Here is a 21,484-nt window from a genome sequence, read left to right on the forward strand (position 1 = left end):
GAAAATTATATACAACTGCAGTTTTGTCTGTATCTGATGGATTTTTTTGTTTCTTCTTCATTAAGATAAGTTCCTTGCAATGCGTGGAGTATCCTGACATTTTATTTAACTAAGAATAAAAAAAAAAACAACAACAGTGTAGTTGAGGAACTTTTTTTCCAAGAAGTTCCTCAAGTAAATGTAACTGGTTACTACCCACCTCTGTATTTATGGAGAGGAAGGGGGAACCATAAAATATCTGGGTAACTCTTTGACGGGGTGGGCATTAGTCTTACATGACACTGTCATAAACATGACACAACATAAGCGTCATTCGGTAAATAATGACACTTTTAATGCAAAGTTGCTCTAGAAGTTGCATAGAAAGTCCATTAAAAATGGCAAGTTTGCATTAAAGTGTTATTTACAAAATAATAGAAAGTTGGCCCTTTTAATGGACCTTTAATGCAACTTTTAGAGCAACTTTTCATTGAAAGTGTTATTATTTAGCGAATGATACTTCATGACAACAGTCATGGACACTCATAAAGACTCCTTCATGTTCATAACAGATGTTATGTCATGTGTATGACAGTATTATGACAGTATTATGCACATCCCATCAAATAAGGTGTTACCAATATGTGTGTTTAGATAACCCAGCTGGCTTGCAGTGACCATATTTATATACTATTATAATTAATAGTTAGTTCTTTCTCAAAGGTCAATTCCGTCTTTATGCTCATGACACAGTTCTGCATTTATGTGTTGATTTTTTTTTATTAGTCCACCACTGCAGTTACGTGCTCTAATGTCTTTTATTGCATCAATCTTGAAAATCAGAATTCTTTCTCTATGTATTTCCCAATAATAAATAAATAAAATCTAACCTTCACCTAGTCATTTTTATGTGACTCAACACGTAAAAAAGAAATAGAACAGGTTTTAAAAAATGTCTCTGTCCTCTGTCTCTGTTAGAAACTTCTGACAGCGACCGACACCATCCTGTCCCCTGGACATGTGGAAACCAGTAAAGGTGTGAGTGGGCTGCTCAGTGCTGTGGAGAAGTCCATTTTACTGATCGGCCCTCAGCTCAAAGCCAATGACACCAAAATGGAGACCAAAGAAGCGGGTATGTTTCAACCCATGAGCTCATGGTTTATAGTAATTATAATAATCACAATAACACTGTGTCATATCTGTCGAAACAGAAGCAAAAATTACAGTTCGAAGAGGAGCTACCCGCCCAACCGGACCAATCCATCTGACCAGTGAACACGCTGATCTCAACACTGACTGGACAACAGCAGCTGGCGAAGGCCCATATCCTGGTGAGCGCTTTGACTCTGATAAACAGGTCAGGCTCAGCTTCAAAAACATAAACTAACCCTGAGCGCCCCAAACAGGTTTTGCTCTGGCCGCATTGCTGAGCTACAAGAATCTGGAGGGGTCCGTAAACAGATCTTTCGAGGACCTGAAAGAAAAAGAAAAAGAAAAAGAGGCCATTTCCTTCCAGGTCTTCTCCAAAGTCGTCTCTGTCGTGGTTTCCAACCCGTCGACTCAGAACCTGCACAGTCCCGTCAACATTACTTTCAGACATCTGAAGGTAGGTCCAACCTGTTTGACATCACATTTGTTTTTTCTTTAGTTCTCTTTAATAGAGTTTGGGGAAGTGTGAATGCGTAATCAAACTTCGCCTAAAAACCCTTCAATTCACTTCACTTCTTGGTTCAATCGAAGTGAACTCTGGTGCGGTTCGCCGTCATATGTGGATGCAAGCAGACCGGAAACTGCTAATAAAAGCAGGAAGTGGTCTATAGCACAGGTCATTCTGGGTAAATACAACCAAAACAAACACAATAGTCTAGTGCTAGAGGGAGAAATGTCACATGGTCAAAAGACAAGAGAGAAATCCTTCAACCACTAAAATCTCATGCCAATTAATTTTTGTTTACATTTTGTGAAGAAGGAAGTTGAACTTTTTCAGAGGTTTTCGTGTCGTTTACATCAGTTGTTCTTGTTGCAGCGCCACCACAGGCGATGGGGGGGAACAGGTCTTTCAATTGTTTGGATCGTTTGACACAGTGCAGTGTGAAAGTGTACCACACCATCTGAAAATGTAACTAATTTCGCAACTTTGGTCCCCAGTTGAACCACGTGTACCAGACTATAAGGTGTAAAAACATCCTAAGAGATCTATATTAATCTCCTCATTCCTGGTAGCTCTAATACCAGCTTCTAAAATAACGAGAGACTGCAAGAAAACACCATATGAAGTCATTAACAGGCAACTTTCAGAGCTTTCTCTGAAATCCAGTGAAGGTATAAATACACCACACACTCTGTATTTAACTGTTGATTTTGGTTTGCACATTAGGACATAAAGCAGACCCCCGAGGTGAGCTACATCTGCGCGTACTGGGATGAGAGAGGAGTCTGGTCCCCAGATGGTTGCTCCCAGGAGCTGTCCAACGACACACACACTGTGTGTTCGTGTGAACATCTGAGCAGCTTTGCTGTGCTGATGGCCCTTTATCCCATGAAGGTAAGTCACAGATAATACCAGACAAAGTGCATCTTTTTTTCCAGATGTGGGGAACTATGCAGAAGCAAGAATGTTTTTGGATGAAAAAAAAATGCATCCATGTCATTAGGTAAAATATAAGTATGTTTGAAGTTGTGTAATACACTAATCTTTACTGGCAAGCAAATTGGTGGGACGGTTTTGTCATGTTTGGTGGAGGAATTTGAGCCACGTGAAGATGAGAGAATCACAGTTACATGTTGAGAGGAAGGTTTCAGATGTCAGGGATGGGCTCAAAGAGGTTTTTTAAATTACTGGGAAGGTTATGATTGACTTTAGAACCACATCAGGCTCAAACTAACCAGCAGAATCTAGAGGAACTCAGGGAAACGACCGATTAGAAATGAACACAAAGGGAACCAACAGGATATAAAATGATTTAAAAAAAAAAAAACTCCTGGAGATCTACAATGAAACACGAACATGAACCAAAATGGTAAACTTACAAACTTAATGATGATAAATAATGCCTTTCCAAACATACTCGCCACTCAAAGTGTTTACAGTTTCAACTTTATGGGGTTTCAAGGATTTTTACAAGACAGAACCCGTTGAGATTCTGACGCAAACAACCGGATCCATTCAGTTCGAGTCATGCGTTCATCATTTCCGAGGGGAGCGTCGTTGTAAGCTGACGTGTGTTCTCTTGCAGACCAGCTTTCAGCTCCAACTGTTGACCCAGATCGGCCTGATCATCTCCCTGGTTTGCCTGGTGCTGAGCATCCTGACGTTCAGATTCTGCCGGTCCATTCAGGGGACGCGCACCACCATCCACCTGCACCTCTGCCTCTGCCTCTTTATGGCGGACCTCGTCTTCTTGGTCGGGATTTCTCGAACCAGTCCAGAGGTAACACGAACCAGTCCGGACTGTACAGGGCTCACAGTAATTTGACATCTTTACTAATCTTAAGAATTCATGCTTAGATCTGACAAACTCCAAGAGGAGGGTAGAGGAGCCAAAAATTATGCTAAAGGATTAGAAGTGTTACTTCAAAACAATATTACTTAAAGAGGGGTGTTTTGTTAAATCAATTTTTTGGCATTTTATATCATATTGCAATGTTATCCCCTCATCAAAAACATACTTGGAGTGTTGCTGCATGTTTGAGAAATATGTGAATCTCCCATGGCAACCACTCTGGGAACAGGAGCGGATGTAGACGGCACATTGAGAATGATGTGCTGAAGAGCAGAGGATTGGAAAGAGCAGGAGCTTCTTAAAGAGACAGAGACCCAATTTCAAGGCATCAAATTGCGAATCAAGTTTCTTTTAACTCATGATTGATGTAGATAGCATTTGTATGGCATCTGAAGGCAGCGAAGTGAAATGATTGTGCTATAAAATGGCACTAAAGTAAATAATACTTCCGCTTCATTTCCCCTTACAGAGACACAAACAGCAAGACATTTAGCTTGATACTTCTTCTTTCTTATTCGTGTTATTTTGTCTTCCAGGGTGGCTGCAAGTTTGTTGCCGCAATGCTCCATTTCTTCTTCTTGGGCGTAATGAGCTGGATGCTGTTAGAAGGGGTGCAGCTGTACAGAATGGTGGTCCTGGTGTTTAACGCCACCATCCGGCCCCTCTACTTGTACCTCACTGGTTACGGGGTCCCTCTGGGGATTGTTTTCATATCCGCCATCATCAGACCGGGGGGCTACGGCACTAAAGACCAGTAAGTAAACATCGGCGCTTTAAAAAAAAAAAAAAAAAAAAAGTTGCACATAAAAGAAGTAATTGCTTTACAGTGAAACCAGGAAATTCATGTCTTGTTTGCATTGGGTCACACTATTTGCGTCAGTGGAATTCAAACACTTTCTGTTATCAGCTTCTGTGACGTGAGCTGTTTTTTTCCCCTTGTTCCTCTTCTTCTCCTTCTTCTTCTTCTTCTTCTCTACCAAAGCTGCTGGCTGTCCTTGGAACACGGCCTGATCTGGAGCTTCTTTGGCCCCGTGTGCTTCATCATCGCCCTGAACGTCTTTTTCTTCATCGTCACTGTGTGGAAGCTCGCCCAGAAGTTCGCCACCCTCAACCCAGACCTCTCCAAGCTGCACAAAATAAAGTTAGTCTCTGCAGACATTCGTACACCTTTGCAATGAATGAAAAACAATTTGAGTTAGAAAAAAGGAAGGAGATTTCCTATTTCTATCCCGTCTCTCTACATCGATAAGCTTTGGGGGTTTTTTTACTCCTTTTCGACAGCACATTCTCAGAAAAAGTGTTCAGCTGTGAAATTCATTGGAGTCTGAAAATGTCCTTGCTTGGATGCAGAAGCTCATAGGGATTAGTGTGGGAAATTTAAAAGAAATCATCCTCTTGCATGAAAAGCAGCCGCTTGACAAAGCGGCCATAAAGCGTGAGATTGGGATCGAAGAGGGGTCGGTGGGTAAATGAACAGATGGTGGAGTTGGTGAATGTAGAGAGAAGCACCTCTTTGATTGGAAGAAGCTGAAATTAAAGAATGGCCTATAAAAATAACTACGTTATAATTAATCTCTGGAAAAATTACGACATTTCCTTAATCTTCAATTATGACTTCTGCTTTTAAGTTTTTTTTGGTTTTTTTTGCATTACGCAACCCAACGGAAAGTACAGCATAATAATGAAGGAAATAGGACGTTTTCAAAATTGCGCTGTCTTCCTTTTACGTCTTAACGTAACGTTTTTTTTTTCCCCTTTCTGCTTCCTTTTGAGTTTAAGGTTGTAAAGCAAAAAAAAGTACAAACAGGTTCAAGGGGTATTGACTTCTCAAATCACAGTAAATTACAAACTGAAGCTATTAAGCAACAAATATGTTCACCGGTTCCTTAAATCCAGGTTTATCTCATAACTGTTTTACTTTTTTTATTTTTTATTCAGTTGTTGGTTCCTGTTTTTAGGCTGCAGTAGATTTCAAACTGAGACAAAGGTTCACCTTCCGGCATGACAATGACCCATGACATAAATCTAACAGAGAGCGTGAGGTCAAGACTTAAAAAGACAATTCTGCTCAGGGACACTGCAGTCTGATTGAGCCTAATAATTAAAAAAAGAAAAGTCTCAAAAAAGTCTTGGTAGTGGCATTTCTGTCTTCGGGGATTTTTTCGCAGACGCTGGCAACATCTGAGTCACGAATGAGAAATCTTCGTCTGCGTTCTCTTCCAAGTCCCGTCTGTCTGACTTGTTGTTTCGTCCTGCAGAGCTTTCACAGTCACCGCCATCGCCCAGATGTGCATACTGGGACTGATGTGGGTGTTTGGAGCCTTCTTGTTCAGCGAGGGCATGATGGCGGTCGCATACATCTTCACCGTCCTCAACAGCCTGCAGGGTGCCCTGGTCTTCATCATGCACTGCGTGCTGTCTAAACAGGTAGAAAGGATCTGGAGGATGTTTGTGGGAGTGAATAGTATTGGCAGGAAAAGGATAAGTTCAACATAAAAAAAATAAAAATAAAATAACCCACCAACCAGACTGGTGATTTTAAAAAAAGAGGAGAAATGTTTTAGAGATCTCTTCAAAAATGATTGAACAACGCACAGCAATGTGAATATTTCCCCGTGGCTCTGCTGCCCCCTGCAGGTGAGAGATGAGTACGTCCAGTTCCTTTCCTGCGTCTGCACGACGCAAAAGAAGAGGTACTCAGACTTCAGCAGCACCAATCCGTCCAGCAGTCAATCTCAAGTAGGTGCCGTTTCCCGCCTCACATGTATTTAATAGGCAATTTATCTGCTTAGTTGAAGGTATTTTAAAACAAACGCTACTTTTCTAAGTAGATCAAATTTATGATCGACAACTAAAACCAGACAGCTACGACAGATCCAATCATCCCAGTCTTAGTAATATGTATAAATGTTCTTTCTTTCCTTCTTCCAAAGTTTTCCATTTGGAAAAACTCTTGTCTTGAATGTTTTCGACAAAAATGTAACATCAGTTAGTGAGTAACCACACACTGCGCCCAAGTGTCTGCAGATTTCACCGAAGCTACAATCTATCATTATTATTTGGATATAAAGACTTATCTGGTGAGGTTTGAAACGGAACATCTGTACTGTACATCATAATTAGTGTCATATTTCATTATAATCTTCCATCCCTCTGCCTTGCAGTACATGATGTCCTGCTGTCCATTGGGTTCTTATAACCGATTTTAAAATCTGGTGAATGCTAAATCTTTCCTCATGACATGACTTGTTTCCCTGTAGGGTTCCCGGAGTGGACAGATCACGGGAGAATCCCAAATATGAAGAACTTCGTCATTCCTACCCTGCCTCATGGGCAGAAAATCACTCCTCCAGACTGTTAGGGCAAAGACTGTCAAGGTTCAAATCACCTACTAAAACAAACGTGTCCTTCTGTTGCCTACATTTCAGTCATTTTTAAATTATTTTTCTTTCAACCTGCCTATTGTTGACCTGTAGAAGAGCAGCAAGAGCGATCTCTTATTTAAAAATTAAACAGAAACACGATAAAACAGAAAAAAGAAAAAAACATTGAGTGAAACCATCAGCCAGTTTCAGGATTTGGACTTTTGCCGTTTATACTTTTATGAGACTTGAGTTAAGGGTGATCAGACTGTGAATTGTGAAAACCAAACCCTCCATCTCACCTGCTCAATTCTGTATTCAGTTTCACCGCAATGAAAAACAATTTGAGAGCCAAAATAAAAGACATGAGTGTTTACCGTGGTTTCAAACAGTGTAAAAGGGTGAACTTTTAATATATTTTAACAATTTCTCGTGACTAAACGGTGCCCCCTGCTGACTACTACAGCAAACGCAACGTTTCAGAAATTTCTTGTTTTTTTGACAGTTCTGTTTAAATATAAAATAAAATATGTTATATAAAATACCAGAAAAAAAACAGAAAATATTATTTAAGTATGCACACCGACTTCAATTTAAAAAATAGGAACAAGACGCCAAAATATCATGTAGAGAGAAAAAAAAAATAGGTCAAAGGGTTTGATAGTTTTTCATGTTTTTACTGCCATTCAGAACTGAACAAATCATATGTGATGTGATTTATACTGTAAAATGATCCAGGTTATTATTATTTTTTTAAAGTGAGCCTTAAAAAATCTGGATGTTTATTCAGGAGTTGTTTGAGTTACATTGATGCTGCATTAGTAAGCAGAAGTAACTCGTCAGTTCAACCGGAACATATCACAGTTATAATATAAGCTGTACTGCCGTCAGAGCAACTAAAACGGAGTTTTAAGGATCTAGACATATTTATTTCAGATCGCAGACAACAGGAGTTAATACACACGTGAGCAGATAGTTTGCACTGTATTTTATGTAAATGTTACCTGTACAAATAGTCGTTTTTGTTGTTTGTTTTGTCCGTACCGTAGGGAACAAAAAAAAGGTACAGAATGCATCAAAAAGTATACTTCTAATCAGGCTGCGGTGATTTAGGGGTCATGAAATTCACACCAGATGTTGGCAACAATCCAAGTTATCCTCAAATGTTCACCGCCAGGTTAGGTTAAAATTAACTTTTTCCAGTACAGAGTGAAAAACTAAATATAAACTAAATATGTATCACTGTTTTCTTAAACATAACAGTGCACAGATAATTCACAATTTAAGAAACGAAGAAATTCATTCGTATTTAATAAAATGAGACTGTCTGTATGTTTCCGTTTATGTTTTTGGACATTTTCAAATATTTACAGTTTTTTTTTTTATGAACTCCTGAATTTTTTTAGCTTAGTCCACTTTTAGCCCATCGACTGTTGCTCAGTCATTTAGGACTGAACCTGTCGATATCGACCGCCACCACTAGGGGGCAGGAATTCTTTCAAAAACGCTGAGATTTCCTTAAGTTCCTTTAGAATATAAGCCTTTTTTTTATTGCACTGTATTAATTTTAATGCATTTCATCCTTATACTGTCTCATTATACATGTTATACATACTTTCTGACACATTTGTTACAGTTTTGTTGTATTTGTGGCTAAGTTTGGCCAACGTCTGGTGTGAATGTCGTGGCAATAGCCAATTCAGAAACATAGTCACCTGGAGAAACGCTGAAGTGTTTGATACTTATTTACTCGGCTGTATTTCTGCGGTATTTGTTTTCATGTACTGTAATTGAATATTTTTTGCTTTTAATGGGACAGAAACTCACACACAAGCCTCCGATTTCAAACAAAATGAGTGATATGTATTGCTTTAATCACTCGTGGCTAAAGTTAAATCCTCTGTCTTGGCTTATGACTGAGCGTTCCTGCTCTTTTTTTATTATTATTATTGCCAACCATGTAAACACATGTGGAACAGGATAAGAGTTTCGGTAATCAACAAAAAGGGGCCCACCCTGCTGATAAGGCTGCAGCAGCTTCCCCCCCCCCATCATGCAGTGTTTATTGAGTAAATGTCCATTTAATTACTGTGTTCTTATTTTAGAGCTTGTGTGTGTCCAGGAAATGTTAGTTACGGTAAGACTGAGGCTTTATCGCTGAAATGAGAGCTTAGACAGCCATAAGATCTGTACAGACCTGAGTTTGTTTCGTGTCATTGCACTTTTCTGTCGTAAAAAGAAATATTCAGCACAACTATGGGTTTTCATATTGTTATGTAATAACAGAAGCAGTCACACTTGCAGAGCCTAAATAGTTTTAAATATAGATATGCATTTTAATTTTCCATCATTCACGTCTGTTGAATGGTAGACATGGAAAATGCCTTTTCAAAATAAATTAGAGGCTTTCAGAGCTGCGTTTTTGTTTCGTCTTCCTATTTATGTTCAGATTTCAATGTTAACCCTTTGTTTTACCGGCTGTTCTTTGGTTTGTAATTGTCACTGTTTTTATTATTATTTTTACTGTTTTTATTCCTGCAAAGCAAAAAGTTGTATTTATGCAAAAAAAAAAAAAAAAAAAAAAAAAAAAAAAAAAAAGAAGAAGCAATGTGCAGCTTTTTTAAATGAATGTAAGATTCCTTATTGTTAGAGTATAGTATAGCTACATTTATAAATATGCTTATTTTTTTACTTTGGTTCACATTACACTATTTGGTACTTTTTCTTCAATAGATATTGTCCACAATTTTGAATAAAGCTTTTTCTTGTGAGACATCTGATTTATTTGTGTGCTTACTATCAAAACTGTCTTTACAGGCTAATTCTATTAATTTGTGTCTTATTGAAAAGTTAATTTACTTAATAAAGTGAAACACATTCAGTCGATTAATTGTACACAGACTAGTGTTTTAGGACTTTATTTATATTAATTAAAATTGTTTTTTTTCTGCTTACGTCTAGTAAAAAGACATCGCTGAAGGTTGAAATATATTAGACCAATAAAACGACTTTTCAACACAGAAGTGTGGACTCAATGAAAAGTATGTTTAATACCTGCTTAAAGGTTGTTCTCTTTAAAGATCCTTTTAATCTGATAAGCTTCATCAGGAGAAGGCATATTTTGATTTGGTGAGTATGACTGCACGTCGACCTCTAGGTGTTTCAGCACACACCGGCAAGTCTGAGTGAGGAACTGCTAGTCTGGGTTTGACTGGAAAAAAACTAAAACTAAAGTTTGTGCCTCACAACATCGCTGTCATGGAAATGACTGCAAAAGGTGTGTAAAAGCATATCTTCTACACACCTTTACAAGTAATTTTCTTGTTTTGTACAGTAAGTGATTTGAATTTTCCCATTAAATGTAAGGAAATGAGTCATCTCACACTCATGAGTCTCAAAAAGTCTTAGACAGTGGACTAGACAAACTTTGAAGAAACCACACAAGGCCGTACCGACACTAGATTTGACACAGAGTTTTCATTTATAAGCTCCTAATTTGTTTTCAGACATCTGGTTAGAAGCTTACATACATCATGGGGATTATTGTTATATAAATACGCCTGATGAAAACCACCCTCTTCTTCTACACTTTGCTTAGTTCTGAGAGTCTGGAAACGACTGTTTGAGCCTTTAAATTTTACCCAATTGCTAATATTTGTCAGTGACGTATAGTTTCAGTGCTATGAAGCTTACCGGAAATCACCTGCGCTGTAAACAACCACTCTTCACTGCCAGGAGAGAAGTGGCGAGCTGAAGCTAATGGCTAATGGCTAATGGCTAATAATGTTAATTCAGTATTTATGGAAGACTGGCCAACACGGACTGAACGGCTTCATTCTCTTCCTCCGCTGCCATCCTAAAAATGGCGCAGAAAAATGACGTCACATCGCCCGCGACTTCTCCTTTTGTTCGCTGATTGGTCCAAATTCTACTGGAAAAATCCACTTTAATGGGAGAAAGCTCGGACTGAACATTAGGAATTCAGCGGAATGGCGCACGAAATAAATGGGGTCAAGCTAATAAATTTGGAGCTTTTAATTATTTATTTGAACTGTCTTTATAAATAGTAACACAACATAAACTTTTGTAATTTTTTTCCCCCATTAAGTTCATACATTTTTAAAAACACGAATTGGGTTCACGAGATTAAATCATCGTGGTTTTCCGCTATAATCCAAAGTAGGACAAAAGCATACATTCAGGTTCAAATACAGCAGTATTTGAGTCAACATTTCTTAGCAAGTTGCTCCTAAACCCCATGCTTTTTTTTTTCTTTTTCTTTTTCTCTCGAAGCCACCATTGCGCCCCCGGCATTATTCTGACAAGACCCATAAAGTAAAAAAAAAAAAAAAACTCCCTGTTCCTCGTAAAGACACAGCTCGGGTTTGGCTCCGGGGCAGATGAGTAACACACCCCACTGTGACGCTGGAGCTATGAGTTGCAACCTGCTCTGCTCTCTGCTATGCGCTGCTTATCAGGCACTTTATTTCTGACAGCTGCTCTGGAAACATCTGCTCTGAGCGGCTGCTGCTGCTCACCCTGTGCATTAATTACTTCTGGATTCTCCTTCCCAGTGGAGCCTTTTATAAAATCCCTGAACAGGTAAATAAATCGTCTCTCTCTCTCTGTTTCTTTTGACCCATTTTTTTCCTCACACTCCTTTTGAATCCTATTTGTTTTTTTGTTGTTTTTTTTGTTTGTTTTTTTGTTTGTTTTTCTTATTGCAGACAATGAAGCTGCTGATTTGTGTCCTTGTGAGCTTGGTCTTCTTGGTTCCGCTGAGGCCCGTCTCCGTCCCCTGGCTGTCCGGCCTGATTGCAGGGCTGGGCGTCCTTGCGGTCTGGATGAGGTCCTGGAAGAACATTCGTATTGCTGCATGCACAATCAAGAGAGACCTGATGTATGCAAGTGTTCTGTTGTGCACGTCTTACTCCTGTTCTTCCTGATTTTCCATCGCTCAATCAATTTTTTTTCCCCTGTTTTCAACAGGTGTCTGGCTGCTATTGTGAAAGTAAGACTTTCCATGCACAGAAATGTGCGGAATAAAAGAACCGTCCCTGCCTTGTTTGCTCAGAAGGTGCTGCAGCATCCAGACAAACCCGCCTTGATCTTTGAGCCTACAGGGGAGGTGAGATAAAAATAATAAAAAAAAAACATTTCAAAAGTGGTACAAAATCCCCCAAAAAATCTGAATGAAACTTACTTTTGCATTTGTATTTCCTCCAGGTTTGGAGTTTTAAAGACCTGCAGGAGCGATGCAGCGCCGCAGCTCACTGGGCTCTGGCCCAGGGCTGGGCTGAGGGGGATGTGGTGGCCTTGTACATGGAGAGTCATCCGTCGGTGGTCGCTCTGTGGCTGGGGCTGGCCATGGTGGGCGTGGAGGCCGCGTTCATCAACCACAACCTGCGGCAGGAATCGCTGCTGCACTGCATTGGAGTATCTGGAGCTCGGGCCGTGGTGTTTGGAGCCGAAATGACTGAAGGTGGGAGGCAAAGCGACACGCGGCCGACATAAAGATACATTCGCTGCACAAAATGACGTTTTTTTTCCCCTCATTGTCTGACACTGAATCAGATTAAATGTTTTGTTTTTGGTCAGAAAGAAATGCTGTAATCCTACAACATTTCTTTCTATTTGCTAAATGCCAAAATTGTAAAAACAATTTTAGAGAGAAATTTTTTTGCACTACTTTTGTCAGAGTTACAAGTTTAAATAATGCAAGATTACAAAGTTTTTTTTTTTTACAAAAACTCAGGGAATGACTTTAAGGCTTTCTGATTAATTTACAGACTTTGAGTTAAAAGGACAAACCTGGTGGAGGCAACACCTCAAACACACTTCTCCTTTGTGTGGCTTAATGGAAACATTAAAAGCAATCAAGGTATCAGGAAGTGAACTGTAAACCATGAAGCCACGGAAACAATTTCCAAATGCCAAAACGTGCCACAAATGTTTGTTCAAACAAATGCAATCAGTGAGCCAGAGATGAAAATGAGCAAAATATACAAATCCACCTGAAAACAAAAGCAAAAAGACTTTGTGAAGTCGTCGTCTAAAGCTAGTCAGAGTGTCATTAGAGTGGAAGGAGTCCAATATTGGCCCACACAGTGAGGAGGAATCCATTACTCCAAAAACCAGCTTACAGTTTGCAAATGCACTCATTGGACAAAGACCCTATGTTTGTTTGTTTGGAGATGCATCCTTTTTTTTTGGACTAATTGAAATTGAAACGTTTGGCCAGAGTGACCATCACTGCATTAAAAAAACAAAAAACAAGCGTAACCATCCCAACAGTAAGGTACAGTGGTGGCAGGATCATGTTACATGGGTCACCACATGCAGCAGAAGGTGCAGGGAGCACGTAAGACATAGATGATTTCATGAAGAAAGACTACATTAAAACGGGCCTACCCAGATAAAGAATCCCACGAAATGAGCTACAAAGTGCCTAAAAGACAAGAAACGTCTATTTTCACAAAGCCCTGATCTCATTCCTATAACCTGAGAGCAGAGCTGAAAATGTGTGCGTGTGTCAGGAGGAACGATCCAAGACCCCTGCAAACTAACGCGACCCAATCACATTGTTTAAAAGGCAATTCTAGGAAATACTTAAGAAGTGTAAATTAGCTTCTTTATTTGAAAAAAAAAAAAGGTAATAAAAAAAATATCTAATATATTCTGGCAGTCTTTGTTCTTTCGTGAATCATCTTGGTAATTGAACCAACCTGAAATAGAAACGTCTCAGGCTGATTTAATGAAAGAAGGAGGTTTTCCGTCTGCATACAGAGACCATCTCAGATATCCGTTTTCAGCAGGACGGGAGCTTAATGCTGGAAGATGTTGATTAACGGCTACATCTTATTAAATTAGAATATGATCAAAAACTTCATTAATTTGGCTCTGAAATGAGCCTCATTAGACTCACGCAGAGCAATAAATCCACAGGGTTTACTCCGGTTGTTTTTGGCTAGTTGTTTGGCAAAATCACCGAAAATTAACATAACCAAACAACTAGGGTTGCCACCTTTCAGAAATCAAAATAAGGGACGCCCACTAATACGCCTCGTCCTAGTCTCATGAGGGGTGGGGGGTGAGGGGGTGGACTGCAGCGGCAGCGTGTCGGTTGGTCTGTGTTACCCAGAAAGCAGTTGGGCACAATAACACAATACCAACACCGTGAGTGAAACTATGACTGGGGCAGACTACTATATACTCGGGGACCACTTCTTTGTTATTACATATCCACATTTGTAGAATATGGAACAGATCGCGCCCCCTATCGGTTCATTATGGGACCTACAAACAACTGAAACATGTCACCGTTCATAATTATCCCATAACGTTATTAAAATACATTAGCGTTTCGCTGAGACGCACCCGTATCAAAACGAACAGATTGCAGAAGATTTAATCCGAAATACAAGCTATGCTTTGTTTTTCTTTTTTCTTTTTTTGTAAGCAATCTCTTTGAGGAAAAGCTGCCCCTCTCCGCATTCCTATGCGCACCGCGCTCTGTTTTTCTTTCAGCGGTGTCAGAGGTGTCAGGATCCCTGCAGCCCGGCACAACTCTGTTCTGCACCGGCGGTGAAGAGGAGGATGGAGAGCAGCGCCGCGGCTTCCAGGCCCAGAGTCTGGAAGCCCTGCTGACCTGCTCGCCCACACACCCGCCGTATTACAAGCTGAGGAAAGGCTTCAATGGTAACACTCTGCAGCTTGTTTAGCCCCCCCTCCCCCATCAATGCTTTATGTGTGCGCGCGTGGCTGCAAAGCTATATTTCATGTTTTTAAAAAATACTTTGATTGCACCACATTTTTCTCAGCAGGTCTTTGCCTGCCAGATCGCACTCTTTCTCTTGAGATCTAACCCGTATTAACACGCAGACAAGCACAAAAATGCGCATGCAGACCTCACCGTCAGTCTCTAGGGCGATGTTGTAACTCTTTAAATGTCACTAAAAGTTATATTTAAATAATCACTCTAGACTGGCAGCATACCAACTATTCAACTCTGTTTCTGTCTTGTGGTTGTAGTATGGCATTCCTGAGTTATTCTTCATGTCTTTGCTTGCTCGGTCTGTCAGGGGAGAAAGGAACATGTTTGGTGCTAAGGGGGGGAAAAGGGTGGGGGGGGATCTGGGTGCATGTCGTACAAGTAAAAGCTCTGCTGAACGTGACAACAGACACCGAAATCACTAGAAAGCTTTTTAACGTCTCTGCGCATTGGGTTTCTGCTGGCTTGCAGACAGACTTTTCTACATTTACACGTCTGGAACAACCGGGATGCCGAAGGCAGCGGTAGTGGTGCACAGCCGGTGAGTTTATTTCGTTCGGTTTGATGAATTAGCACAATGTTGAATGTCAACGTGTTGCTCAAAAGCAGTCAAAGAAGTTTAACTCCTACATGCATGTTTATTTGTTTTATACCGTTTTGAGTTCTCTGCTGCTTTTCAACTCGAAGCATTTGGGCTTAGCTCTACTACCGCGATGCAACCAGATGGGGTCATGTTGAGCTTTTCAAAACAAAAGCCTTTCTTTTGTGACCAATAAAAGACAAATAGTCTGCAACCTTTACAGTACGGGGAGACATTTTCATGTAACAAATGTTACATAAGCAAATAATTAAAAAGGTAAATATCTACTGTAGGAATTTTGAATTATTGTTTTTTTTTTAAGTAAATAAGTTAAAAAAAAAAAAATAAATAAATAAAAATCTATCCTACTTTCCATCTTAACCTAAAGAAAAAATTTATATACATACATATCTAAATATCATCTTCTGTTGTGGAATTCAGTGCTATTATTCAACAAGAGGAATTAATACTAAAAACTTGCATTTGTTATTATTTCTATATTGAATATATTAGATGGACCTTTATTATTTTTAAGAGACATTGCAGAAACCAGCCCAACTAAACCAGCCTTAACTGAGCACAGTGGTGACATTTCAAAATAAGTCCTACAGATTCTCTACAAAATAAAAGCCTTCTTATTAAACAATAACATTTTACCAAAGCTCTACTGGAGATGAATCAGCGATGAACCAGCATGAACAGCAGTCGCCTTCATGTTTGTCATGTATTTAGAAATGGCTGATATGACTAATTCAGACAAAAATGTCAATGTACAGGTGACCTTTGACCCACATCAGATTGCGTAACACACAGAAGGTCTTTCATGAAAAGACTGCATGACACAAGGAAACCAGTTTGCTGTTAGCAAATAGTTCACCAGTGGTAACTCTGAGGGAGCTGCAGAGTTGCACGGCTCTGGTGGAAGATTTTCTACGAAGCTGTGTGTCAGAAGTCATGAGATTTTCTATTTCATCTTGGTAGTTTAGGAGCCTTTTAGGATCTGAACCGAACACGTGAAGACGTTTTCTGGTCAGATGAAACCAAAATAAAAATTTTTTAAGCCAAGATGCAAAATAAAACATAATGGGAGAAAAACTAACACGACACATCACCCTGAAAACGCCATCCTCATGTTCAAACAAGGGAGTGGCGCCGTCATGCTTAGGGAACGCGTTCTTCAGCGGTGACCGAGATCCGATCAAACCCTCTGCGGTGTGCCATCGTACCTTGACCAAACGTACTCGGAGTAGCAAATGCTGATTGTCTCTTCTTCCGGCTTGGCAGCTATTTCCGCATCGCTGCCTTCGGTTTTCATTCGTTTGGCTTGCGTCCCGATGACGTCCTCTACAACTGCCTTCCTCTCTATCACTCCGCAGGTAGGCCCCGTTTTTACTGAACAATGCATCTTTGTATTTATCACACCCTTTTTTTTTTCTTTTTTTTTTAAATCTGCCATATATCTGCTTTATTCTGCCCAGGCTTTCGCTCCTTTTTGTTACTCAAATTATCTACCTGCTTTATTATTTCATGTATTAATTAGAGGAACAAAAATCTTTCTGAACCTCAAAGCCTGTTGTGTAAAATATATTGCTCCCCAAGGCAGCTTTTGTCTCAGTCTATAAAATATTTTTCCAAAAGTCTTGAGGATGACGAAGATGATTTTTGGCAAGTGTGAGACGACACTTTGCGTTCTTTTTGGTCTCGGCTGCCATTTTTGCCCAGTTCTGTTTGTGTTTGCTAAATCTTGAACACTGACATTAACTGAGGAAACTCAGACGTGTGGCGCTTTAGATGTTTTCCTTGGCTGTTTCATGACCTTTTGGATGAGTTAATGCGCTCACTTCACTGCTGGAAAGGTTCGCCGTTTTCTCTATTTATGGATAATGTCATTTTTTTTGAGGTTCGAAAGGACTCGAGCGCAGAGCTAAGCTGTTGTTAAATAAAGTCCTGTGACATTAAGGAAAACAGTGACATTACAGGAGGAATGCAGGCAGTGAAATGTAGGAATCCAGCAACAGTGAAAAACCAGGAGCTTAACTACTGAGGCAGAGAGGTGGAAATTCAGGACCAGATGAACTAATCAGAGAAGATGGGGAGCAGCTGTAGCAAGGGGGAAAGCAGGGAAACTGAGGGAGAGAAGCTAATTAACACTCAAGGAGCAAAACTAAGCTTAAGTGCACGCAGCAGGCGAATGCGACACAAATCAGATTTAAAAAATTTTTTTTGCCAATATCCGACTTTTTCACAACAAGCTGAACGTCTCAATTTTGATCTTTTCACCCTCGTTCCTCCAGAGGAATATATTAAAATCACAAAATGCACACAAAGGAATAAAGCAGTTTTTCAACACCTTTCTAACAATATCTGTGGTTTGTGGCAAGTATTACATGTTTTTGATGACCTGAAACATTTAAGTGTGAGAAAAAAAAAAAAAAAGCTGCTTTCATCTGTTTCTAAAGGATCAGAAAAGAATCTCTTGGGTTTGGCTCTTCGGTTGTTTTTGCTGTATGTGTTGTTTGTTTGCACAGGGACCATCATGGGCGTGGGACAATGTTTGCTCTTTGGCTTGACAGTCGTAATCCGGAGGAAGTTCTCAGCCAGTCGCTTCTGGGACGACTGCGTTAAACACAACTGCACCGTGAGTTCACACCGCCGCTGCAACCCGGACGATCGATTTTCTTCAGGCACATCTGTAAATGACTCTTCCAACTCTGCCGTGTGATTTATCCCTCGTTGTGCGTCAAAAACCCAGGTAATCCAGTACATCGGCGAGATCTGTCGCTACCTGTTGGCTCAGCCTGTCCGCCCATCCGAAGCTCATCACCGGGTCAGAGTTGCCATCGGCAACGGCCTCCGTCCCTCTGTGTGGGAGGAGTTCATCCGGAGGTTCAGGATCCAAAGAGTGGGCGAGTTCTACGGCGCGACCGAGTGCAACTGCAGCCTGATCAACATAGATGGAAAGGTTTGCTTTTATGGAAGAGCTGAGAGTTTAGATCAGGCCTCACAAATCCGAGCTAGCCCAGTCCAACCAGACTATTAACTTTAACTAAAGGCCCGAACCCAACTTTTGTTTTTAGACTCTCATTTAAGTAAGTTAGTTTTGTTTAACGTCCACCTTGTCACTTCTTGAATCAGAATCAGCCTTTATTGTCATCGTACAGCAGCACACTCAAATTTGTTTCAGTTCAACCCATCCAAAGAACTAAATTGGACAAAAGAACAACATAAGTGATGGATAGATAGGTGGCTGAGGCGGCGGCCATCATGAGAGGCGCTGTGAGGCAGCGTGAGTCAAGTTCAAATCATCCGGATGTGAGCAGCTGCACAAACTGGGATTCCCACAATGAATTAGCTTAATGGAAACGTGGCAATTTCTACAAAAAAACCCACTAAAAGTTCAAAGGTTTTTGCTCTACAACAAGATGGTTTTTCAGCTGTATTGAAACTAGTGAATTTCACATAAACAAACTTCATCATTGTGCTCATTTGGCTGGAAATACTTCCGTAGCAAAATTGTGTTTTTTTGTTGATTTTTAAAAAAACTTTTTTTACATTAGCGGAAAATCGATGAAGTTCTGCGCACATTTGCGATGGAGACACGGCTGTTGAAAGAATCGTGTTACAGTCCAAATAACGTCTGCATCCTTCTTACTGCCTTTATTTCCCCAACAAGTTAAACAATCTACTCTTCTGTTTAGACTATAATAAGAAGATTAACCCAACACTTGCTGAGCTCAAGGAATTCAGACATGTCCCGTCTCACCCATCCAGGTGGGAGCTTGTGGTTTCAGTAGCCGGATCCTGCCCAACCTTTACCCCATCCGACTGGTCAAGGTGAAAGAGGACAAGAAGGAGCTGCTCAGGGATTCGCAGGGACTCTGCATGCCTTGTCTGCCTGGTAACACAACACACACACTTAAACAAAAAAAAAAAAGAAAAAGGTATCAAACAGGTTCCCAAAGCGCACATCTGCCTTTGCCTCTGCAGGGGAGCCGGGTATGCTAGTGGGCCGCATCAACGACAAGGATCCGCTCAGGCGGTTCGACGGCTACGCCGATCGGGACTCGACCAATCAGAAAATAGCTCACCATGTGTTCCAGATGGGAGACTCCGCTTACGTCTCAGGCATGTTGCACGCGGACCGCGTGTCGGTCTCTGAATAATAATGATGTCACGTCTGGGCTCTGGTTTCCAGCCTTGCCGTCTTCAAACAAAGGCTCTCAGTGTAAGGAAGCTGGAGGAGACGTTGCAGCGACACGCGCAGAGGTGCAAAAGTGTAAAAATTACACAAGAACACAATTCGTCCGTGTTCTCCGATTGCTGGTCAGCTCAAGATAAGGCAGGCTTCAGCTCCCTGTGCCTGGAAGAACAGGACATGTTTAATAATAGATTATCTAATGGTGTTTTGTTTTTATTTCTCCCCCCCAAGACTTGGATAACCTAACAAAGTAATTAAAGCTTATAGTTTGTTGCATGTGGCGCTGCAATGTCAGCTTGAAAAGAGAAAAAAATACAACAAACATAATCTTGACGCTGAACAATATAGAAAGATCAAAGTGCTTAATTCTACTTCTTGGTGCCATCTTGTCACAGTTTTCCGATTGGCTTATTATTGTAGTGAACGATCCAATCATGAACCATTTACCTCCAAGTAAGGTTCCCCAGGGTTTTGGAATAAATTAAAATAAAATAAAATAAAACCAGACCTGCAGCATCACAAAACCTTCTCTGTACTTACTCGTGGACATGATGTGCTTTTCCAAAGCTCATCCGTTGTTCCATGTCCAAACCCACCTGTGGTGTTTGTAGCTGAAAAGCCTATTTTTAGACTTAGCTAACCAAAACAAAACACAGGCTTCCAGCTGGAGTCTGCAGCAAAGTTGAGCAAACACCAACATACCCTGTTATCATTATACGACACTGAATGTACTGAAATCAAGTGTTGGGGTTTTCTAAATTGTTGAGTCTGACAATGAAATATAAATTCTGACACATCTGCACTAGTCACCAACAGGACGTGGAAGTCTCCGATATTTTGGTATGGATCCAATACGAACCAAATACAGGGTCTGTATGCATGATACCAATACTGACAACGATGCTTTTTATTCAACCTTTGATTATTTTTCCTCAAACTTTGGACAGAATCTGGTTTATAGATATCTAAAAAATACTTTAATAACTTAACATGATTTGTATACATTTTTCCTAAATAAAGTGGGGGGAAAAAAACGTCATTAGAGAGCAAAGCAAAACAAAATCTTTTTTTGAGGAAGAGCTGAGACACCGATACAAAAATAAAATAAAATTTCAAGATGGAATCTGAATCTAAAGTATCGATAGCATCGATCCGATACCGATACCAACTTGGTATTGATATTATCGATATTTTGGATTGATCCACCCACCTTTACTCTGTTATTTCAGAAGGATAATTGTCTTTGATTTCTACTTCGCGGATGAAATTCCTGATTCCTTCTTTTCCATCTTTGTGTTTTGTGTCCACCAGGCGACGTGCTGGTGATGGATGAATACGGCTACATGTACTTCAGGGACCGCAGCGGGGACACATTCCGCTGGAAGGGGGAGAACGTTTCCACCACAGAGGTGGAGGGGGTCCTCAGCGGGCTGCTGGGACACACCGACGTAGCCGTCTACGGAGTGTCTGTTCCAGGTACGGATGAGACGGGAAAAACACACACACACACGACACCTACAAACAAACCCAAAACCTGAAAACTCAAGAGCCTCCTGCGTTTGTGTAGGCGTGGAGGGCAAAGCCGGCATGGCAGCTATCGCTCACACGGGAGCCGGTTTGGACCTTGATGAGTTCCTGAGTGCCGTACAAAAACACCTTCCCTCCTACGCGCGACCCGTCTTCCTGCGACTCATGCCATCTGTGGACACTACAGGTGAGGCGGCAATTCAAGGACTCAAACATGTTTTGAAAAGAGCTGAAATACAAACTTTTTTTTTTTCCTCTCAGGTACATTTAAAATTCAAAAAACACGCCTGCAGAAGGAAAGCTTTAAGCCACAACACACGGGGGAGGAGATCTATTTTCTGAACAGCCGGGCCGGACACTACGAGGCTGTTGATGATGAACTGTGTAAAGCGATCGTTGAGTGCAGAGTTTCTCTCTGAGACAAGAGGACACCCATTGAGTCGGCTGTATATTTTATTACTTTAAAAAATAAAAACTCCATTGTGCAATGGAAAACTTGATTTTTCAAATAAATGTATATAAAATGTTTGAGAAACTTCTTACACACTGATCTTAAAATGCATC

At 40.5% G+C, this 21,484-nt stretch overlaps 2 protein-coding genes and 1 long non-coding RNA gene across 5 annotated transcripts in view; 2 read left to right on the forward strand and 1 right to left on the reverse strand.

Annotated features, from left to right (window-relative positions):
• The window catches only part of LOC103463542 (adhesion G protein-coupled receptor E5-like), a 35,621-nt gene extending 26,004 nt beyond the window's left edge, over positions 1-9,617 (forward strand). For all 3 annotated transcript variants that reach the window (XM_081605342.1, XM_081605354.1, XM_081605347.1), the window contains 10 exons: positions 958-1,111; positions 1,191-1,310; positions 1,386-1,585; positions 2,357-2,524; positions 3,216-3,410; positions 4,019-4,236; positions 4,465-4,623; positions 5,741-5,909; positions 6,120-6,221; positions 6,743-9,617. In XM_081605342.1, coding sequence (XP_081461468.1) covers positions 958-1,111; positions 1,191-1,310; positions 1,386-1,585; positions 2,357-2,524; positions 3,216-3,410; positions 4,019-4,236; positions 4,465-4,623; positions 5,741-5,909; positions 6,120-6,221; positions 6,743-6,784 — 1,527 coding nt within the window. In that variant the 3' untranslated portion in view covers positions 6,785-9,617. The remainder of the gene's footprint in view (positions 1-957; positions 1,112-1,190; positions 1,311-1,385; positions 1,586-2,356; positions 2,525-3,215; positions 3,411-4,018; positions 4,237-4,464; positions 4,624-5,740; positions 5,910-6,119; positions 6,222-6,742) is intronic.
• Positions 9,414-12,183, reverse strand: LOC145551158 (uncharacterized). Its single transcript, XR_014086986.1, has 2 exons — positions 12,048-12,183; positions 9,414-11,961 (listed from the first exon to the last, which is right to left on the reverse strand). It is a non-coding gene; the product is annotated as an uncharacterized LOC145551158 (long non-coding RNA).
• LOC103463254 (long-chain fatty acid transport protein 1-like) lies at positions 11,575-21,446 on the forward strand. Its single transcript, XM_017304546.2, has 13 exons — positions 11,575-11,744; positions 11,834-11,972; positions 12,071-12,326; positions 14,372-14,542; positions 15,087-15,156; positions 16,480-16,571; positions 17,724-17,833; positions 17,948-18,157; positions 18,967-19,093; positions 19,183-19,320; positions 20,705-20,869; positions 20,961-21,107; positions 21,182-21,446. The coding sequence occupies exons 1-13, from the start codon at positions 11,575-11,577 to the stop codon at positions 21,337-21,339; spliced, it is 1,953 nt and encodes a 650-aa protein (XP_017160035.1). The 3' UTR covers positions 21,340-21,446.
• The last annotated feature ends 38 nt before the right edge of the window (positions 21,447-21,484 follow it).

Source organism: Poecilia reticulata, chromosome 1 (assembly GCF_904066995.2).
Source record: "Poecilia reticulata chromosome 1, P_reticulata-male-v2, whole genome shotgun sequence".
Classification (NCBI taxonomy): Eukaryota; Metazoa; Chordata; class Actinopteri; order Cyprinodontiformes; family Poeciliidae; genus Poecilia; species Poecilia reticulata.